The 22,524-nt window shown below is 37.3% G+C and overlaps 3 protein-coding genes across 4 annotated transcripts in view; 2 read left to right on the top strand and 1 right to left on the bottom strand.

Annotated features, from left to right (window-relative positions):
* The window catches only part of mfsd2b (MFSD2 lysolipid transporter B, sphingolipid), a 50,658-nt gene extending 44,630 nt beyond the window's left edge, over window positions 1-6,028 (top strand). The window contains exons 12-14 of the mRNA XM_056481587.1: window positions 1,326-1,469; window positions 3,539-3,715; window positions 5,625-6,028. Of these exons, the coding sequence (XP_056337562.1) occupies window positions 1,326-1,469; window positions 3,539-3,715; window positions 5,625-5,676 (373 nt within the window). The 3' untranslated portion in view covers window positions 5,677-6,028. The remainder of the gene's footprint in view (window positions 1-1,325; window positions 1,470-3,538; window positions 3,716-5,624) is intronic.
* A 1,211-nt stretch (window positions 6,029-7,239) lies between these two features.
* Window positions 7,240-16,925, bottom strand: wdcp (WD repeat and coiled coil containing). 2 transcript variants are annotated; one of them, XM_056481585.1, is made up of 4 exons: window positions 16,837-16,925; window positions 11,589-13,735; window positions 9,582-9,702; window positions 7,240-7,714 (listed from the first exon to the last, which is right to left on the bottom strand). In XM_056481585.1, exons 2-4 carry the CDS (start codon window positions 13,485-13,487, stop codon window positions 7,542-7,544), a joined length of 2,193 nt encoding a protein of 730 aa, XP_056337560.1. In that variant the 5' UTR covers window positions 13,488-13,735; window positions 16,837-16,925; the 3' UTR covers window positions 7,240-7,541. The 2 variants fall into 2 exon arrangements, with proteins under 2 accessions (XP_056337560.1, XP_056337561.1); XM_056481586.1 differs by lacking the exon at window positions 16,837-16,925 and adding an exon at window positions 14,359-14,474.
* Window positions 16,926-18,285: 1,360 nt separating this feature from the next.
* The window catches only part of fkbp1b (FKBP prolyl isomerase 1B), a 30,076-nt gene continuing 25,837 nt past the window's right edge, over window positions 18,286-22,524 (top strand). Inside the window, exon 1 of the mRNA XM_056445481.1 lies at window positions 18,286-18,394. Within this exon, the coding sequence (XP_056301456.1) occupies window positions 18,358-18,394 (37 nt within the window). The 5' untranslated portion in view covers window positions 18,286-18,357. The remainder of the gene's footprint in view (window positions 18,395-22,524) is intronic.

Raw genomic sequence — 22,524 nt, 5'->3', positions numbered from 1 at the left:
TACAAAATAACTGTATAAAATATGAAATGATAAAACATATGATATAAATTGTACCCAGCTTAAATGTAAAATTAAAGTTACCAGAGGTAGAAGGAGAGACACAGGTGGAGGGAGAGAGAGACAATGAGAGCAGGCCCAGAAGTTAGCCTGATTGCAGTAGAGTCAGAGAAGATAGACTCCAGAGGAGGAGAGGAGCAGAGCAGGAAAGCGCAGAGACAAAAAAGACAGGCCAGGAAAAGAGAGAGAGCAGTGTTTTACCACCTATTTTGTATCTTTCTTGACCATGTGACTAAAGCCCAAATGCTGAGGTATTCAAACTGACCAATAAACATGTGACCACATCGTAAAACCCCCAAAGTCCACACACCAGGCCCTGATCGTATCAGTATCTGCCTTTGGAGTCAGTATGGACCTTCTTCAGTCAAAAAGACATGTTTTGTCATATAAACAAATCCATATGCCTCTTACACAATGATCCGATTAACCTAGTTAAACCTTTAAATGTCACTTTAAGCTGAATACTAGTATCTTGAAAAATTTATTTATTCATCATTTTATTTTCAGCTTAGTCCCTTTATTATTCTGGGGTCCCCACAGCGTAATGAACCGCCAACTTATCCAGCACTTGTTTTACGCAGCGGATGACCTTCCAGCTGCAACCCATCTCTGGGAAACATCCATACATACTCATTCACTACAGACAATTTAGCCTACCCAATTCACCTGTACCGCATGTCTTTGGACTGTGGGGGAAACCGGAGCACCCGGAGGAAACCCACGTGAACGCAAGGAGAACATGCAAACTCCACACAGAAATGCCAACTGACCCAGCTCGAGGCTCGAACCAGCAACCTTCTTGCTGTGAGGCAACAGCTCTACCTACTGTGCCACCTATATTGAAAAATATTTAGTAAAATATTATTCACTGCCATCAGGAAAAAAATAAATAAACAGGGGGCTAATAATTCTGACTTCAACGGTATGTATTAAATGCAATCGGTTTTGTGTTGGCATTGAAAAATCACTCACATTGTCTTCACAAATACACCTTTGTCATATTTAAAGGCGTTCAGAAATCCAGAAATAACGCATTATAACCTTCTCTTTATTTAAACCACTGAAGCTTTGATTTTACCCATATAGATTTAATAACCCTGCAATTTCCAAATAACAGCTTTCATAGCAGGGTCATGCATGCTATTTTGATTGGAAAAGCCCCAAATAGCAGTTCTGATGTGCCATCTACTGTACAGAAATGTTTTATAGAAGCAGTGTGTGTGTTTAATAGGAGATGCTGAACACTGTGTTGTGTTTTTGTGGCTCAGGTCAATGTTACCCGATGTAGTCGATGACTTCAGACTGGCGAACCGCAACTCAAAGGGACACGAGGCCATCTTCTACTCTCTATACGCTTTCTTCACCAAGTTCGCTGCAGGCATTTCTCTCGGAGTTTCCACACTGTGTTTACAGTAAGATCAGGCTTTCATTACTTACATCTGTTGTTCTGTGTTGTTATATAGTGGATGCACCTCGCTACGCACATAAGGTTAAGGATGACCGCTGTTAAAAGAGGTCACCCGGAGTCCCCGTTCCTGTTCCCCAAGCACTCATACACATAGGCCAAGTTGCGAAAAAGGGGTAACAAATTTATTAAACAAAAATTCCAGTATAGGAACCAGGGAACAAAAAAGGCCAAAACAATAAACAAAACAAGGTACACTACCTAATATTAAATTTCTTACCTAAAACCGAAAATAACGTTCCGTAAATGAAACAAACAATTCTGACCTCCATAACTATCCATTAAACAGGAGACAACTGGACAAAAGAAAAAGGGGCCTTCCCTTAGATCATTCAGCAGTAAGTAAACATTTAGCCACAGCTAACACAGAATACCGTCCTAGTACCGTATTTAACAGAGTATCTCACCAGATGACTTTGGAAACGGTTTCAGACAGAAAGATATTACTGCCACAAAGAGAACTTAGAGCGATCTGCTCACACACACAACAGCAAGGGGAAACAGGAAGAGACCTCGATGAGGAGCTCAAACAGCATGCTTTTACAATTGGCACCGCCCCTCTCACAGCTGCACCTGATCTCCGCTCATGTGGAGAGAGAGAAAAAAAGAGACAGATAGAGCAGTGTTTCCCGACCCTGTTCCTGAAGGCACACCAACAGTACACATTTTCAATCTCTCCCTATTCAGATACACCTGAATCAATTCATCAGAACATTAGAAGAGACTTGAAAACCTGAAATGAATGGTTCAGATAAGGGAGACATCCAAAAGATGTACTGTTGGTGTGCCTTCAGGAACAGGGTTGGGAAACACTGAGATAGAGGATACAACACACACAAGAACAATACACACTAGCATTGTCAAAATAATGTTACTCAATATGTAACATGTGTCAATACTGAAAGCTTTACATCTCTTCATTATTTCCAGTTTGATATTTTGACATTGCCTGCTAAAAAAAACTAATTGAAATCATCATTAATGGTTATTCATTCATTCATTCTCCTGTTTAAATCTCTGTTTACATATTATATTATAAATATACATATTTATAATGTAAACAGAGATTTTAGATGACCTTAAACCAGCTAAAGTCATACTTGAAAACAAATGGAGACATGTGGAGTACTTTAGTTGATTCATTGAAGCGCAGTATAGATGTATACACATCTTAATCACAGTGTTACCGTCAACAGTTTGATGCCAAATAAAAGAGGGTAACAGCTTTGAGCACAAATTTGTCTCCGCGATTGTCTTTTTCCATATATAGCATCACAAATAATCAACTGTACTTCAGGCGTTTTAATAAAACTAAAAATTAAAGACCCAAAACTGTATATTGTAGAATAAAGAAGACTAAAACAAGTAAGCAATGACTGTAGACAAAGATAAATGTATAGTGCAAAGCCGTAAACGGATTTTTGGCACAAATGGCACCCCGTAAAAACTGTTTGTTGATGTGTGAAATTCTGTCAAATGGTGTCACGTGGGTATGTACAGTAATGAAGTGTGCCATTAATCCATCTTTGTACTAGAAGATAATAATATTCCAAAAGCAACTCAAATAAACACTTTAATCAGGGTATTGTCTTATTTGGAATAAGATAATGTAAACGCATCCAATGATGGTTATAATATGAGTTAAACTGATAGTTTAACTTAAAATTCACTCGTAATATATTCACTTGTTCAGAAGATTTTTAAGTCTCTTTCTTCTGTTGAACACAGAAGAAGATATTTTGAAGAAAGCTGTAAACCTGTTATAATTGACTTCCATGGTATTTGTTTTTCCTACTATGGAAGTCAATGGTTACAGGTTTTCGGCTTTCTTCAAAATACCTTGTTTCTAGTTCAATGGAATAAAGAAACTCAAAGTAAACCCAAAGTGAGAAGTGAGTAAATAGTGAGTAAATTTAGATTTTTAGGTGAACTGTCCCTTTAAGAACGTGCATGTAAACACACTCAGTAGTTGACCTCATGTTTTCAGGGTCATCAGTGTTGCTTGTGTTGTTGTAGGTTTGCAGGTTATGACACCGGAGCATGTCGACAGCCTCCTCCAGTGGTTTACACACTGAAGCTGCTCATCGGCGCAGCCCCAGTGGCCTGCATCACCACCGGCCTCATGATCCTCGTGGTTTATCCAATAAGCGAAGACGTCCGGTTACGAAACAAAGTCGCTCTGGAGGAACTCAGGTAATGAGCCTTTCATACTTTCATATTCCAGCCTTTATGTTTTACAGTATGTATATATATATATATATATATATATATATATATATATATATATATATATATATATATATATACAAATACAGTTGGTCAGAATTATTAGCCCCCCTGTTTATTTTTTTCCCCAATTTCTGTTTAACTGAGAGATTTTTTTTTTCTTTTTTTCAACACATTTCTAAACATAATAGTTTTAATAACTTATTTCTAATAACTGATTTATTTTATCTTTGCCATGATGACAGTAAATAATATTTGACTAGATATTTTTCAAGACACTTCTATACAGCTTAAAGTGACATTTAAAGGCTAATTAGGTTAACTAGGCAGGTTAGAGTAATTAGGCAAGTTATTGTATAACGATGGTTTGTTCTGTAGAATTTTTCTGTAGAAAAATTTGCTTAAAGGGGCTAATAATTTTGACCTTAAAATAAAGTAAAAAAAAATTAAAACTGCTTTTATTCTAGCTGAAATAAAACAAATAAGACTTTCTCTAGAAGAAAATTTTTTTATCAGACATACTGTGAAAATTTCCTTGCTCTGTTAAACATCATTTGGGAAATAATTAAAAAAAGGAAAAAAAATTCAAAGGGGGGCTAATAATTCTGTCTTCAACTGTATATATAAATATATGTGTGTGACTTGCTGAATTCATGCATTAATAAAACATGTGCTGGTTACATACCTATATATATATATATATATATATATATATATATATATATATATATATATATATATATATATATATATATATATATATATGTATATATGTGTGTGTGTGTGTGTGTGTATGTGTACATTTTTTCAAAGCAAATTTGTACTTTTATTTGCGAAGTTTTCACACTAAAAAAAATAAATAAATAAAAAATATGTATATAAAAGATTGTGATATTATTATCAGTGTTTAAAACCATTTTTAACAACTTCATTTTTTCATTTATTGTAAATTGTTTTCAACAAATATGTTTTTTTTTTAAACATTTTAACAACTTGTCTCATATTTTGATGCCACACTATTACAGATGCATTTGACAAGCATGTTAGACAAGCATGCTTGGCAATAATATCACTATTTAACCTAAGCGGTTATATTTAATATTTTAATATTTAATATCTCATATCCACTGTTTTAATAATATCACAGTATTAGATCCTTTGGTGTATTCTTAACCAATGTTTCAATATTGACAATATCACAATATAAGAAATAGAAGCAAAAATTCCTATTTTTGTTCTATGTTTTAATATCACAATATTAATTATACATTTTCATAGTCAGAATATTTGACAAACAAGCATGTGTCAAGTTTTAATAATATCAAAATATGTTCATTGACAATAACAAAGTAACTCAATCTTAGAATCATACTAATAGTTTTGTTCTGAAAACTATTAATAATAAAAATGTTGACGATGCCAATCAACTAATGGTTAAATGTGCTAACATATACCACCAAGGTACTCATGGCGACCTGAGTTCGATTCCTGGCTTAAGGCCATTTGCCGATCCTTCCCCTATCTCTGCTCCAATGATTTCCTGTCAATTCTCTGCATTGTTCTATTCATTAAAGGTTAAAACCCCCTAAAAATTATATTAAAAAACATCTAATCAGCATATTAGAAGAATCACAGTACACTAAAAACGGGAGTTGATAAGGCTGAAAATGCAGCATTTAATTACTGGAATAAATTACTTTTTAGTGCATATTTACATTTTTAAAATTATTTTACAATGTAATATTTCTTTTTTGTTTTTTATAAAATGTCCAGCTTTACAAGTACTTAACTTATTCTAACCAGTCCTAAATTAGTAGACTCTAATATGCATATTGTGTATTAAATAAAATGTGTATATATTTGCTTTATTTTTCAGAAAGCAGAGCATCACGTGTAAAACCCTGCGAGCTGATCTGAGCAGCGTGTGACGTCTTCAGACAGCAGATCCTGATATTCCAGCTCTGCGCTGGGATGAGCTGTTAGTGTATATTACACTGTGTGACATAGATCATGTTTTACTGTAAACATCTCAGTTTGCTTCTGTATCCAGTCCGTTTCTGTATTTTCACATGAACATATATAGCCACATATACAGTTTTACGCTAATTTATACACATTGATGAACTACACATACATATATATATATCATATATCAGGATTTCCTGAGGGAAAACACACTGATAATATATTGCTTAAATTGTATTAGTGATTATAATTAATATCGAATGACTTACTGAATTCCTGCATTAATAAAACTTGTGCTGGTTCACGTACTATACAGCTTCAGCATATTTCAATGATGCTTTTCATTCATTTTCTCTTCGGATTGGTAATCTGGGGTCGCCACAGCGGAATGAACCGCCAATTTATACAGCATATGTTTTATGCAGCGGATGCCCTTCCAGCCACAACCCATCACAGGAAAACACCTATACACTCTTATTCACACTGATACACTACGGACAATTTTAGCTTACCCAATTCACCTGTACTGCATGTCTTTGGACTTGTAGGGGAAACCGGAGCACCTGAAGGAAACCCACACGAACACAGGGAGAACATGCAAACTCCACACAGAAATGCCAACTGACCCAGCCGAGGCTCATCACATCATTTTTTGCCAATTCCTCTTTGCAGTACCTCTTAAGCTCTCTCAGGTTGGATGGGAAGCGACGGTGAACAGCCATTTTCAGATTTCTCCAGAGATGTTCAATAGGATTTAGATCTGGGCTCTGGCTGGGCCACTCAAAGAGGTTCACCGAGTTGTTGTGAAGCCACTCCATTGATATTTTGGCGGTGTGCTTTGGGTCATTGTCCTGCTGGAAGATGAACCGTAGCCCCAGTCTGAGGTCAAGAGCACTCTGAAGCAGGTTTTCATTCAGGATATCTCTGTACATTGCTGCATTCATCTTTCCCTCTATCCTGACTAGTCTTCCACTTCCTGCTGCTGAAAAACATCCCCACAGCATGATGCTGCCACCACCATGCTTTACTGTAGGGATGGTATTAGCCTGATGATGAGCAGTGCCTGGTTTTCTCCAAACGTAACACCTGGCATTCACTCCAAAGAGTTCAATTTCAGTCTCATCAGACCAGAGAATTTTGTTTCTTATGGTCTGATAGTCGTTCAGATGCCTTTTGGCAAATTCCAGGCGGGGAGTGGCTTCTGTCTGGCCATGCTACCATACAGGCCTGATTGGTGGATTGCTGCATTGATGGTTGTCTTTCTTTCTTTCTTTCTTTCTTTCTTTCTTTCTTTCTTTCTTTCTTTTCTTCATAAATAGAATAAAACTAATATCCATCCATCAATCTATTAATCCATTATATAAGTAAATAATAAAAATAAATAATTATTAACAACAATCAATAATATTCCCCTGATGCCAAAAGGTGTGAATGTGCTATTGTGTGTTTCTTTTAATGTGGGTTGTTACTATGGAAACAGATTTGTTGTGATTGTTTGCAGGTTACGAGTCATAGAAGAATATAACAACTATGAAATGTCTTTAATAACTGCAAATACAATATATGATCAATTTTGTTGTATGAAACAAAAAATATAACCTAATTAAGCAAAAATAATCAAGCAGGCACTCAAGTATTCTGGAAAAAAAAGTTCTGCCCTTGACAACTGTCACATTATGCAAATCTACCAACGTCCATTAAATATCAAAGGCGCGAGTTTGTCCTTCTTTGGAATATTCCTGCAACAGCTACACACATATTCAAATAATAAAATATGAAAATTATAAAAATATATATTTCAATAAGTCCTTTTGAGGTGATATGGGCATCATTTCTCCATACTTGGGGATTTTGGGCTTTCAGGAGGAAAGTCATCTGCTCCGCTCGGGGGTCTTGCAGGAGATTTCCGTCTTGCACTTCTGATCGTGAGCTCGTCTTTGTGTTTAAACGTAAGTGGAACAAAACCATCTGCATCCGCCACCAAAGTGATCCACATGGGACCTGTGAGAAGAGGACAAAAAGTGCTTGGAGTGACCATAGACCACAAAACTAGCCTTCTGTTACACCTCTAACGACATTATAATATTATTGTAGAATATATGGTCAGTTATTCCCAAGATGTTCTTGTTTCAGTCTGTAATCACGATGACGTACTGGACCAGGCCTAATACGTAGTGGACATCGTGACAGTTGGGTTTAAGGTAGGGGGAGGTGTAGGCGATTGTCCATTTCATAGTGGACCTTGTCCAGTACATCATCAAGCTGGAGCAAGGAGTGTCTCGTTATTCCGGTCAACCATTTATCCTACACTTTGATCTTTAAAAAAAATTCAGACCTTTTACAATCACAAACGGTGACATTACACATGAAGGCAATATTCTGTAAAGCATAACAGTCTCGATTTTTACCAAATGTCTTAGCATAAGTGGTTCAGAAATACTGTATATGAGCTGTAGTGATGCACAGCACAAAAGGCTGTAAGCTGATTCAAACTTAAACCCTCAAATCCGATTTTAGCACCTAATCGCTTCCTATTTTAGTCATTGACAATTAAACGAAGCCAAAGCACACCGAACAATCTGTCTTCAACAAAGGAAAACAGGATTTGTGAATGGATCCCATCCACTCATTGTTAAAGTGCAAATCTGACTGAAACGTCAATGGAGAGAAACTCTATTATTTCTGTATGCAAACTTGCAAATTTTAATTTAAATTGTTATTTAAACAGTTTATCAATGCATTATCTGTGTGGATAGACAGACAGACAGACAGACAGACAGACAGACAGACAGACAGACAGACAGAGACAGATAGATACAGTAGATAGATAGATGGATAGATGGATAGATAGATAGATAGATAGATAGATAGATAGATAGATAGATAGATAGATAGATAGATAGATAGATAGATAGATAGATAGATAGATAGATAGATAGATAGATAGATAGATAGATAGATAGATAGATAGAGACAGAGATAGACAGACAGACATAGATAGATAGATAGATAGGTAGATAGGTAGTTAGGTAGTTAGGTAGATAGATAGATAGATAGATAGATAGATAGATAGATAGATAGATAGATAGATAGATAGATAGATAGATAGATAGATAGATAGATAGATAGATAGATAGATAGATAGATAGAGATAGATATAACGATCGATCGACAGACAGACAGACAGTCAGATAGATAGAGACAGAGATAGACAGACAGACAGACAGACAGACAGACAGACATAGATAGATAGATAGATAGATAGATAGATAGATAGATAGATAGATAGATAGATAGATAGATAGATAGATAGATAGATAGATAGATAGATAGATAGATAGATAGATAGATAGATAGATAGATAGATAGGTAGACAGACAGACAGACAGACAGACAGACAGAGATAGATATAACGATCAATCGACAGACAGACAGACAGATAGATAGATAGAGAGAGATAGACAGACAGACAGACAAACATAGATAGATGGATAGATGGATAGATAGAGAGGTAGATAGACAGATAGATAGATAGACAGACAGACAGATAGATAGATAGACAGACAGAGATAGATATAACGATCGATCGACAGACAGACAGACAGATAGATAGAGACAGACAGATCGACAGACAGACGGACGGATAGATAGATATAACGATCGACAGACAGACAGACTGATCGACAGACAGACAGACAGATAGAACAATAGACAGACAGACAGACAGATAGATAGATAGAACAATAGACAGACAGACAGACAGACAGATAGAACAAGCGATAGATAGACAGACAGACAGACAGACAGATAGATAGATAGATAGATAATCATATCTATATTTACAGTAGATGCATTCTCCCAGACGTACCATGCATCATCTCTACAACTGTCAGGCCGAAGAGTTCCTGCACCACCCGCAGGCAAATCCGACCTCCACATAACAGCAATGGCCTTCTCTCATCCGTATACACATTTTCAGACAACTGTTTCTAGAGGAAAAGAAAAATAGGAAGTGCAGTTAATGAACACCATGAGTCCCTCAGGAGGTATCGTTCATAGCCAACCTGGTCATGTGGTCGTGGATTAAGTTTGGTTATGCCAAGGTCGATAGAGTCACTTCAATCTGACATCTGCTGACAGGGTTGTACTGACAACAGCGAGAGGAATTATGAGTTGGCGTGATGCTTCCTAATGCTAAATGGCCTGATGGTCTGACTAAGAGTACAATGGGCTTGGTTTGGATTAGGATTTAGCTCCAGAAGTTAATCGTTTAATGATCATGTGGACATTCATTTTGTCATATGTAACATTTGAATGAAAATCGTGTAAAATACAATGTAAAGATGACTAAAAATGTTCCTGAAAGATGGAGGATAATGAACCTGTTGGGTTCAGTTGTTGATCTGCATTACACTTCTGGATCTTCTGAAGAAATGTTAAGAAACTCAAGAGACTCTGAATTATAAATGCAACTTATGCATATAAATCAGTACAACATATCAAACTAATCAAAGAAATTAAAAAATAATGGGTGGCATCAAATCCCATAAATGATTATTAGGTACTGTACTCTTCTATTGTCAAATTCATATTATAAACAAACTGTTAGATCTACTTGTAATATTTACACACACCAACACACAAATACACACACAAATATACAGTATTATTCATGTTCACTTCTCATTCATTAATTTTCCTTCGGCTTAGTACCTTTATTATTCAGGGGTCACCACATCGGAATGAACCGCCAACTTATCCAGCTAACGAATGCCCTTCCAGCCGCAACCCAGTACTGGGAAACACTCATAGACTCTCGCATTCACACACATACCCTACGGTCAATTTAGCTTAATCGAATCACCTATAGTGCATGACTTTGTATTGTGGGGGAAACCGGAGCACCCGAAGGAAACCTATGTGAACACGGGGAGACCACGTAAACTCCACACAGAAACGCCAATTGACCCAGCTGGGGCTCGAACCAAGAACCTTCTTGCTGTGAGGCGAGAGTGCTAACCACTCTGCCACTGCGTCGCCTATATAATTAAATTGTTTTGCAATGTATATTGTTATAAATGAAACTATTATAAGACTTATCACTTACAAGAAGAATTTTTAATGTGTGTATTTATAAAAAGGAGTTAACTTGTTAAAGTTTCTGCAGCAGGACCACGCCTTACTTTGTCTCCTTAACCAATCACCTACTACCTAAAAACTTATTTAAGGCAGACCAGCCCTCTAGCACTGTTCTTCTCGTTCTCTCTCAAAAACCCCCCCCCCCCCCCTCTCTCTCTATTTCCTCGCTTCCCGTTTACCATCCTATAACTCTCTCTTCACTCCTAGGTTGAATCAGGGGGTAGAATCACTCTACCAAAATATTACAGACAGTACCCCCACTCTGAGTCTCTGGGCATCATCGTAGGACACCCGATCAACCTACCTACCCGTTCACTGTTTTTCCTCTTACTTCGCTTCGCCTTTATCCCACTGTTCCCTTACCACCCCTTTCATCCCTACAATAAAGTCTAGCTCAAAGTGTGGCAAGGTCCATGCTGGTGAATGTCAGTTTAATTTGAGGTTTGCATTAAATACCATAATTGTTTAAAAGTTGATAATTAATAATGAGGCTACATAAGACTTTTACACAATATATTTACACAAGATTTTTACAGCTTTTGAGTGTTACATATTAAGCATTTTGGACATGATGGATGTGTTTACAATGTTTACAGTGACTGGAAAGAAAAAAATCTGTATGCAATTAATCTAACAATAAATCATCAATTTTTATTGCACATCATCCATGCCCAAGTTTAGAAATCACTGCATCACTGCACAACTATTAAAAAGAAAAAAATAGATCATTTCTTACCTGACATGTAATGTGCACATATTGTGGTTCATAAGCCGATGGATAACTGCAGGCGATCTTCTTGCCATTCTGGGTGAACTCTCTGATTTCGGAGAGGCACTGTTGAACTTCAGCAAATCGGGTGAAAATCCTTTCCATGTTCTGCGTCAGCTGTTCCAGGTTCTTCTCTTTGCTGTTTTTTGGTGGCGTGGCATCGGAATACAATTTCTCAGAGGTGTCGTACCTGGGTGAACAGGGTCGACTGGAGTCCCGACTGGCCTGACCGGCTACAGCGAGCGTGGACATGCGAGTGATGTGATCCATGTCGTAGTTTTCCAGAGTAACAGAAGAAGCACTGGACGCTCTATCAGAGAAATCAGCAGAGCTCGCCACAGGACTCAGATCTGAGCTGCGCACCTCCTCGATTAGTTTCCTCCGGCTAGATGGAGACACAATTACAGAGCCTCCGGGAAGAATTAGATCCTTAATTGACAGACGGTCCTCTTTAGTGAAGTTCTCAGAATGACGTCTAATCCCATGATGTTGACTCGGCGACTCTGACTTGGTGGTGCTCTCCTCGTCGAATACCAACTCCTTGGCTGTTAGCCTCAAGATGTACTTGTCCGTGTTGGAGGAGGGGAGGAAAGCAGGATCATTGGACTTCTGCCGGCCAATCATAAAGAGCAACATCTTGTTGGTGAAAAAGCACACCCCTTTGGGCCGCTCATTCTTTTGGAGCTGGATCTGTTGCACGTTGGGCATTGATGAATCCGTGATGCAGTAAACTAGAATCATGTTGCATGTGTTTGACGCCACGGCCACTGTGTGCCCATTGGGATCGAAGGCGATAATATCAGGGACCAGGATCCCAGGGATACTGACCTTTCTCGTAGTGGTGACCTTGCGTTCATAGGTTACCAGAATCAAATGCGACGAGTCCTGCCCTGTACCAGTCAAGTTATCCCGTTTCCTTAAATGAATGAGTGGGCTTGGATCTGATTTTCTGTGTTTGGCAAGAAGGTTTGTTAAATCTATGGGTCCGGATGAGGCATGTCCTGAGCGCTCAGAATCACACGACCTCCGTCTGTCCAAATAGTAGTCCGTATCGACTGTCAAAGCGGCAGAAGGGCGACACAAACCGTCCGACTCATTTGGGAGGTCAAACGCCATGCCTGCATTGAGCCCGCAAATTTTGTCAAGTGGAAGTTCGGTTGCTACAGCCACTTGGGCTTCATCAGTGGACTCGATGGCACAGATATACCCACCAACATCAAAGATAGGGCAGAACGAGCATGGCACCAAGCTTTTCTGGATGTCATTCCAAATATAGGAGTGCAGTGCACTACCAATAGCGACCACAAGGCGGGTTCCATCTTTAGTCCAGCAGGAACAATGAATTAGACCGCTGCCCTTGATATCGGCTTTCACACGACGATTATCAACCCGCACGGAAAACAAAACAGATGCATCCCGCTTGGTTAAAATGGCTAAGACATCCATTTTGGGATGCCAGACACATCCTTGGGACAGCAGTGGAAACGGCTCACTCATTTCACAGGTCTGTGTGCACAAGAGTTTATTCTGCTCCAAAGCACTCAGCTGAAGTTGCCAAACTGTGACATGCTTTTTATGCTGAACTGCAAGCAGCGCTGGAGACCCGGAGCAGCACAGTGGCCCCCAGAAAAGTCCCAAAACATGTTCAAACTGTCCAATGACATTGGTGTCACCAAATTTGGGCTCACCTTCTACAGAAAACAATGATGTAAGACAAACCTGTTTACCATCCGTCCAGGCTATTCCGTGCACCGGATGAATGGCTTGGTGCAGAGTGTTTAAACCAGTTCTCAGAAGCTTGGCTTTTCCTAGCTCCATGCTTGGGTCGGTTTCACCAATGGAAAGAAACACAATGTTCTTAGTCATACAAAAAAAAAAAGGCTTTTCAAGACAGATTGGAGAGGTAGATGTAACTCTGTGTCTTCAGGAGGAGAAGACTGCCATCACACACTCCAAGAATAGGTAAAGCCTCTTCCCTCACTCTCTAATCCTATCGGCCAGAGTGAGGCTCCACTCGAGGATGACCAGATTAGGCTGACACGACCCCCGACGTCATAAAACCCTCTGAGGTTTGGATGCTACATCTTTTGACTTTGTTTTAGCCCTTTCCAGCCCTGAAATGCACAAAATGTATGCAAAACATATAGGTCAGGGATGGAAATTTTATTCATATATAATAGATAGATAGGTACTGTATATACAGTGCTCAGCAGAACTTAGTAAGCCCCATTTTGAAAAAGAATATTTGTGTCCATTTCTCAGTGAATATAGGCAATGTATTTTGGTGCATTTAAACAAAACAGATTTCTTAAACAGATATATTTATTAAAATAATATTTTAGTCACCAAACATATTATGAAATTGAAAGATAATACAATAAAATTCATACAAAATATTGCAGAAAAAAAATGACAACTTACAACAAAACTTTTTTCAATTCTTTTGCTTCTCTTGGTTTTTCCTCTTTATAAAATTTGTATTTAATATTTTTCTATAACATATAAATTTGGTGTACTAGTTTTTGGACTGTTATCGTAAGTTATTTTGTTAGATAAGTTCCAAATTACTGACTAATCTGATGTATATGCACAAATATAATATTGTAGAGCTTCCTATTAAAATATTCATTTAAAAGTTTGTGAGGGGTGTACTTGTATATGCTGAGCACTGTAATAGAGTGTGGAACTGTCACATTCACACACATACACCACGGCCAATTTAGTTTATTCAGTTCACCTATACCGCATGTGTTTGGACTGTGGGGGAAACCAGAGCACCTGGAGGAAACCCACGCCAACACGGGGAGAACATTCCACACAGAAAATGCCAACTGACCCAGTCGAGACTCAAACCAGCGAGCTTCTTACTGTGAGATGACAGTGCTAAACACTGAGCCTTAGCTGAAGAATTATACATATTTGGAATATTTAGAATATGACAATAAAAGTAAAAAAATCATATGAATTAATATGAATTGAGCAGTTCCAGTGTTATGATGTGACATTTGCAGTAAAAAAATCAAAACTTAAATTTACAGAGAAAGTAAATGTTAACATTATATTGAAACATCTGTTTATATTTTCCAAAACAACTGACCACAGAGTTACGGGATCAGAAAAATATCAACCTGTAAACATTTTTTATATTTTAAATGAGGAAAATAAACATGCGTTATGGATGTGACCAAAAAAGTCTGTGAGTTTACAGTAAGCAACATATTTTGTAGAAATTCTGTAAGTTAAACTGCACAACCCAAAAGAAACAATGCTAATCAAAAAAGATAGAGAGTTGGCTCTCTATAGAACAATAATTGTTGGATTTTATTTTATTTGACATTTTTGCATTTATGAGGGGAAAGCTTCCTTATGTTTGTAACATCTCTCAGTTATCGATGTGGCAGATGTGAAATTGGCACTTGTGTGACTCTGCTAAATCAAATACAATACTTTGAAAACATTGACAGAGACATTTTTTTAAGTACTGTAAAATACTTGCTTACACCAAAAATGTAGAAACGGTTTTGCTGTTTTGGTTGAAGCTTACCTTTTTCTTTGACAAGATTGACATTTGCATGGATCTGCTCAATTATAAATTAAATATCAATTATATATAATGTCATATAAAATTGGTATATTTTGCCACAATACTACAATCAAGACTAGATTTTTAATCAGTTTTCCAGTAAGATGTTTTAGCCAGGGCGTCACGGTGGCGCAATGGGTAGCACGATCGCTGGTTCGAGCCTCGGCTGGGTCTGTTGTCGTTTCTGTGTGGAGTTTGCATGTTCTCCCCATGTTGGCGTGGGTTTCTTCCGGATGCTCCGGTTTCCCCCACATGTCCAAAGACATGCGGTATATGTAGTGTATGTTTTGAATGAGTGTGTATGGATGTTTCCCAGTGATGGGTTGCGGCTGGAAGGGCATCTGCTGCATAACAAATGTGCTGGATCATTCCGCTGTGGCGACCCCAGATTAATAAAGGGACTAAGAAAATGAATGAATGAATGTTTTAGCCATATAAAAAATAACAAAATACCATATTAGCCCTTCTTCTTTTATATACTGTATACTGTATATTTTTATATACTTTTATATACTGTATACTGTATTATTACATTATTTCACTCATGTTTTAACATTTCACTTTAAGATATCTGAAATGTTACAGTAGAAACTTGTATTTAATGCTAAATCAATTTTGTAGTTTTATTTCAAAACACTTTCAAAAATAAAAGGGAAAAATACATGGTGATATTAAAAAAATAGTCTTTTACAAAAACTGCTACTGTCATAATATTATTAGTTAATGCATGTTTTAGCACTTATACCTAACAATTATAATTGTGTTATTAACCAGAACTGCCATGAGTGTACATAAAACTCATTTATTCATTTTCCTTCGGCTTAGTCCCTTTATTCATCAGGGGTCACCACTGCGGAATGAACCGCCAACTTATCCAGCATATCTTATACGCATCGGATGACCTTCCTGTTGGAAAAGCCAGTACTGGGAAACATCCATACATTCGCATTCATACACATACACTGCAGGCAATTTAGTTTATTCAATTCACTTATAGCGCATGTGATTGGACTGTGGGGGAAAACTGAGCACTCGGAGGAAACCCACGCCAACACAGGAAGAACGTGCAAACTCCACACAGAAAATGCCAACTGACCCAGTCGGGACTCGAACCAGCAACCTTCTTGCTGTAAGGCGACAGTGCTAACCACTGAGCCACAGTATCACCCAAAAATTTATTAAATGTAATTTTAAAAACGATTAATAGTTTCTAAAAGCCTTCAGAAGGAGATGCTAATTCAATTATGACTTTATAGTTGTAAAAGTAACTGCATGAGACAAAAAAGAGAGTAAATATACTGCTAGAGACTCACATAAAAGTCACTTTGACATTTTAGATTTATCCCAAATACTATATAGAATATTCTCTTACCAAAAATTAATACAAGATTTTTGCATTTAAAGTTTACAGTAGCAACCACACTAATTGCAATTCTTTGACTAAAACAAAAGATAAAGTATTGTAGAAAGGTAACGTTACGGTAGGAAACTATTTTGACGTGTGTCACAGAAATACCACATGCTAACATGTAAAGCGGGCTAAACTGGTTCCAGAGCAATCCTGAAAATAAATGTTAAATCACAAGATAAATAGCACGACGGCATCTTAAAAATGTAATATTACAAACTTACAGTAATGTGGAAACCATAGCAACTCCACACAACTTCACGTTATCCAGAGCTGTCTTCGCATTTCCCCGCGGAGACATTTGAAGTCATGGACAAACGGAAGAAGAATGATGCGGGCATGCTGGGAATTGTAGTTCAGCAATGAGTCTGATTCACTTCTGCAGCTCGATTCTTCCGAACAGTGCTCCGTTGTGCTTATATAGGTTTATGTTTAGATTTAATTTGTAGATTTTTTACTGAAGGTATTGTTTTACTATTACAATTATTTTGTAAAGTTTCCAGAACACTAATCAAAACTATAAATTGTTTAGGCTATATTATACTTCAGCTAATTTTTCTAACGTTATTTGTTTTTGTTTTTTAAATTGTAAGCACATTAATATTTACTGGCTACATTGTAAAAATCTGCTCTCTGTTTTGTTGCTAGTTAAAATTTATGGCTAGATGTAGTAGCCAGATTTGTGAAACCTGTTTATTAAATTACATTTTAATTCAATTCATCCGTATAGCAATATTACAATGTAGATTGTGTCAAAGCAGCTTCACATAGAAGATTATAGTAAATTGAAACTGTGAGTTCAGTTTAGTTCAGTTCAGCGTGGTTTAATATTCACCGCTGAAAGTCCAAACACTGCAGAGAAACTCCATCGATGCGCAGCTTCACAAGTCCCAAACCAAGCAAGCCAGTCGCGACAGCGGCGAGGAACAAACTTCACCAATTGGCGGTTAACATGGAAATATGAAAAAACATTTAATGAACATTACTTTGTGCTTAGCCAAAAATGTAATAATCTGGAACAAAAGCAATTGATTCATAAAACCAAACACTGTTAAACACCCAAAATGATTTCAAAGTCAGTGTAAATGTCAGAATGATTAATATAATATATACAATTAATATAATATAATATAATATAATATAATATAATATAATATAATTAATTCTACAAAATAATACTGTGAAATTACAGTAATAGACTTTACTATCTACTGTGAAGTAACAACATATGGCTGTAATTTCATAGTAATTTAATGTAACAAAATCACAGTAATTTGCTGTGAATTGACATATGGTATTTTACTGTGAAAGTAATGCAATTATTAGCCAGTAATTAACTGTCAATTTAAGGTCAAATTTTTTACAGTGAATATATAAGTTTTACAAAATGAGGATGAACTATAAACCTCCATATACTTTGCCAAAGTTCTATTCACTGGATATGTATTATGAAGAATTTTAAAATGAACCTCTTTTGTATTATTGGGAATGCAGTACTTATGAGGTATTGGCCAGGCTTTTTCCCAGTCTGTTAGATCAATAAAGGATGCCCAGTAAAATTTGCCCTTTGAACATTAAACTTCTTATTTCGGAAAATGTACTCTTTCGAAGTAGCTGAGGGCGCATGCAGTTAGATTTGGTGTGACGGTGGGCGGAGAGCTGCTGCCTCAGCCTCTCTCTCTCTCCCTCTCGCCTTCTCTCTCTCTGTCTGTCTCACTACTGTCGGATCTACCCGCGCGAACAGAATGGGTGTTGAGGTTGAAACAATATCTCCAGGAGACGGTAAGACGCTAATAAGTTCGAATTTCAAAACGACCGTTCTAGAACGACCGGAGAATTCGAACGTTGTTTTGATACATTGTAGCGGTGAAAGCGGGAACATTCTGTCGTTAAAATTACATAATCTATTCACAGTCTTCAATTTACACTGCACATTATGTGCCTAAAAGAGTCAAAACAGATCTCTAACGAAACGTCAATTGCTGAGATGATGTCTAGTCAGGGGTTTAACGTGTCTGTGCCCTGCAGATAGAATATATGGCATATGTGCCAACTCAAACACTCTTCTCATGATGATTTTCCACTTCAGCTGTCAGAACAGTAATGTGTCTTCTGGATTTCCTTAACATGTTATAGTATGGTTTTGGCCATACCAAATGCAGTCAGATACTGTTGTTTGTCTCAGATGCACTCTTGCTCTGGCTAGACATGAGCTTTGATGTTAATCCCAAAGGGGCTTTGCAGGGTAATTTGGCACAGTTGGCAGAGTCACTGGGTTTTTTTAAGACTTGCTCTGGTTTAATGGCACTGTAATGTGCTGTCGTGTGTGCCACTTGTTGAATTGCATGTTTGCTAGGGTACGCATGAGCATTTAAGCATTGTTTTTATATATATTTATAATATTATTATAATATAAAACTTTGTATCTGCGTAAATATTCAATTCAATTAAATTCAATTCACCTTTATTTGTATAGCGCTTATACAATGTAGATTGTGTCAAAGCAGCTTCACATAAAAGGTCATAGTAAATAGTAAATAGGAACAGTGTAATTCAGTTTGTAGTGTTTAAGTTCAGTTCAGTTTAGCTCAGTTCAGTGTGGTTTAATAATCACTACTGAGAGTCCAAATATTGAAGAGCAAATCCAACGATGCGCAGCTCTATAGATCCTGAACCATACAAGCCAGTGGCGACAGTAGAGAGGGAAAAAAACTTCACTAATGGCAGAAGTGAAGAAAAAAAAACCTTTAGAGAAACCAGGCTCAGTTGGGCACGATCATTTTAATTTCTCCGCCGGCCAAACGTCTTGTGCAGAGCTGCTATCTCAGCGGCGGAGGCTGGAAGCTGGCCTCAGCGAAGACTTTTCTGTCTCTGGAGCGTCACAGGAATCAGTCTCATGTTCTCCACTCTTCCATGACCATCACAGTAGCTGCTCAGGATACGGCCTGGTCCAGGATATGGAAACCTTGGGATCATTTCGTCGTTGGTCTTGGATTGAATCAGTGACTCTGCATAGTCTGAGGGCCTCGGAAAGAGTATCCCCAGGTGGAAATGGAGAATAAAGAAAATAATTAGCATAGCTGCTGTTCATAGTGTATATCAACAAGATGCAGAACCTGTGTGGAAGCCCCCTAAGTGGTGCACTAAGTGTATGCTTTACTGAACAGATAGGTCTTTAATCTAGTTTTGAATTGGGAGAGTGTGTCTGAGCCTCGGACGTTATCAGGAAGGCTATTCCAGAGTTTAGGAGCTATAAATGAGAAGGCTCGACCTCCTTTAATCGACTTTGCTATTCTAGGTACTACCAGAAGCCCTAAGTTTTGAGACCTTAAAGAGCGAGTTGGATTGTAGCGAGACAGAAGATTGGTTAGATAAACAGGAGCTAGATTATTTAAAGCTTTATATGTAAGAAGCAATATTTTAAATTCAATACGATATTCAATATATGTTTTTGTTCTATATATTTATTACGTATATCTGTTACACACACATACTATGGTTGCACGATTTACAGGTACTATGGTAGTATCGCGATACTATGGCTCCAAAATACTGCCGGTGCCACTGAAGTTTATAAACGGCAGTATTGTCATTTATGGTTTATCTACAATAGAAATGTTGTATGTGGAAAAGTCACTAAAATGCTCACAAGTTTGTGCAACAATAGATCATTTTATTTGAATAATCTGTGGAGCCCTTTAAGGTTGCAAAATTGTGTAGAATTCGCGCCTTTTATGGTAGCCTATTGCACATTTTCTAATGCTTCAGTTTGAATGCACATCTGAATCGCTTAATTTCTATGCACCATGTCTTTACAACTGAAAAATATTGTGAAAACAATAACAATACAAAGTATTATTTTTCCCCTTTTTAATATTTTCAATTCAACTGCAAAGCAATTCGATGTAAATGATCATTATTCAGCATCATTATTCCAGTCCTCAGTATCACATGATTCTTTCCTAATTTATGTTGATTTGAAGCTCAAGAACTCTTTTTCGTTTTTATGTATGTTACACGGTTGTGCTTCCTAAAATTAATACTTGATATATATATTTTTTTCTTTTTTGATTTGCAGGGCATTTAAAAAACAATATTTAATTCATAAAGTTTATGTAGAGCTTTTTAAAGAAAACAAACTAGATAATTTGACTGAATTTCAATAGTGGAGATTATTTGGGGGATGAGGGAGGCACGGTGGCTCAGTGGTTAGCATGGTCGCCTCACAGAAAGAAGGTCGTTAGTTCAAGCCTCGGCTGGGTCAGTTTGCATTTCTGTGTGGAGTTGGCATGCTCTCCCTGTGTTGGCGTGGGTTTCCTCCGGGTGCTCCGGTTTCCCCCACAGTCCAAAGACATGCGCTATAGGTGATTGGATGAAGTAAATTGTCCGTAGTGTATGAGTATGGGTGTTTCCCAGTACTGGGTTGTGGCTGGAAGGGCATCTGCTGCATAAAACATATGCTGGATAAATTGGCGGTTCATTCCACTGTGCCGACCCCTGATAAATAAGGGACTAAGCCGGAGAAAAATGAATGAATGAACAAATTTGCGGAGTTACCATGTTTTAAGTATGGTACGTATTTTAACAAGAAATAAAACGTTCGAATAACTCGACATGCCTGCATGCTTACAGTGACTACATTTGTGGGTATGTTTGTTTATTAGCACTGGGAAAAAAATAAATGTAATAAAATAAAATAATAAATTTTAAAATAAGGTTGATTTGAAATTGATTCTCAAAAGCTGCAAATAGATCATGTCTAATTAAAATAAAAAGATTATAAAAGATTGTCTCTTTTTCTCCTGTTCATTAATTCAATATTTGTAAACTAATATTAATGTTAATTTTGTTATAAATATTAATAGCATATTAAATCAACATTCACTGAATCGAATCAAGAATGAAATTGAAGTGAGTCTGCGATGCGAGTGAGCATTGAATGCGGATATCTGAATTGATACCATCCATCCCTATTTTTAAAATCAAGCTTCTATTTGACTTATGAACGGATATTGTGTTTTTCTTCCAATAGTCATTCAGCAGGCCATAATAATAAGCATTATGATGACATGATAATCTGAAGCTGTAAATAAGTACTGTAGTGACCATGAGCTCATATTATTTTGACACCTTTCCGACGTGAAATTCTTGGCACAAGCCATCAGGCTTGATAACTCTGCCTGCTTGGGTCACCAGTGTCAGGAATGAATGCTATGTAATGGCACTTTCACTTTTCTTGCTCTGCTCTGGTCTCTTGTATCTGTGGGCTGCTTTCAACTGACATCCTATCTGACCCCCACCAGCCTACTGTCATGTGGCTCACATTCCTGTCCAGCTCCCACACATTAATCAGACAACACCTCCACCACACACATACACGCTTTCTCCAGATCAGGGTTTGCAGGACTGCAGATGATGGCCAAACCCAAATCTCACAATTTTAAAAACTGCAGCATGGAGTTTGCTGTGATTTTATTGGTCAAATTGATATGTGGATGAAATTAGGGAAGCAAGCTCAAGCTACCAATAAAACCATCTTTTCAAACCATTGTTAGAGCAAAAATGTGATGATACATAGCCTGATTTTAAAACCCGGTAACTGGCAAGTAGCAATTGCTATTTATTAGCACAACTGTCTATTTTATATCAATCACTATCTACTTTACTATCAAAGATTTTGCGTCACAGGAAACACATTTTCAATATTTTCAAATAAAAAAACGTACATTTTATAATGTAATGATATTACACAACAGCTCTATCCTAATGACTAAATTAATTTAATCATTGTAAGAAGGGCAACAAGGTGGCTCAGTATTTAGCACTGTCACCTCACAGTAAGAAGGTTTGAGTCCTGGCTGGGTCAGTTGGCATTTCTATGTGGAGTTTGCATGTTCTCCCTGTGTCAGCGT

This window comes from Danio aesculapii, chromosome 20, assembly GCF_903798145.1.
Source record: "Danio aesculapii chromosome 20, fDanAes4.1, whole genome shotgun sequence".
NCBI lineage: Eukaryota > Metazoa > Chordata > Actinopteri > Cypriniformes > Danionidae > Danio > Danio aesculapii.
Note: the sequence above shows the minus strand (reverse complement) of the source record. Positions and strands in the feature narration are given on the sequence as shown.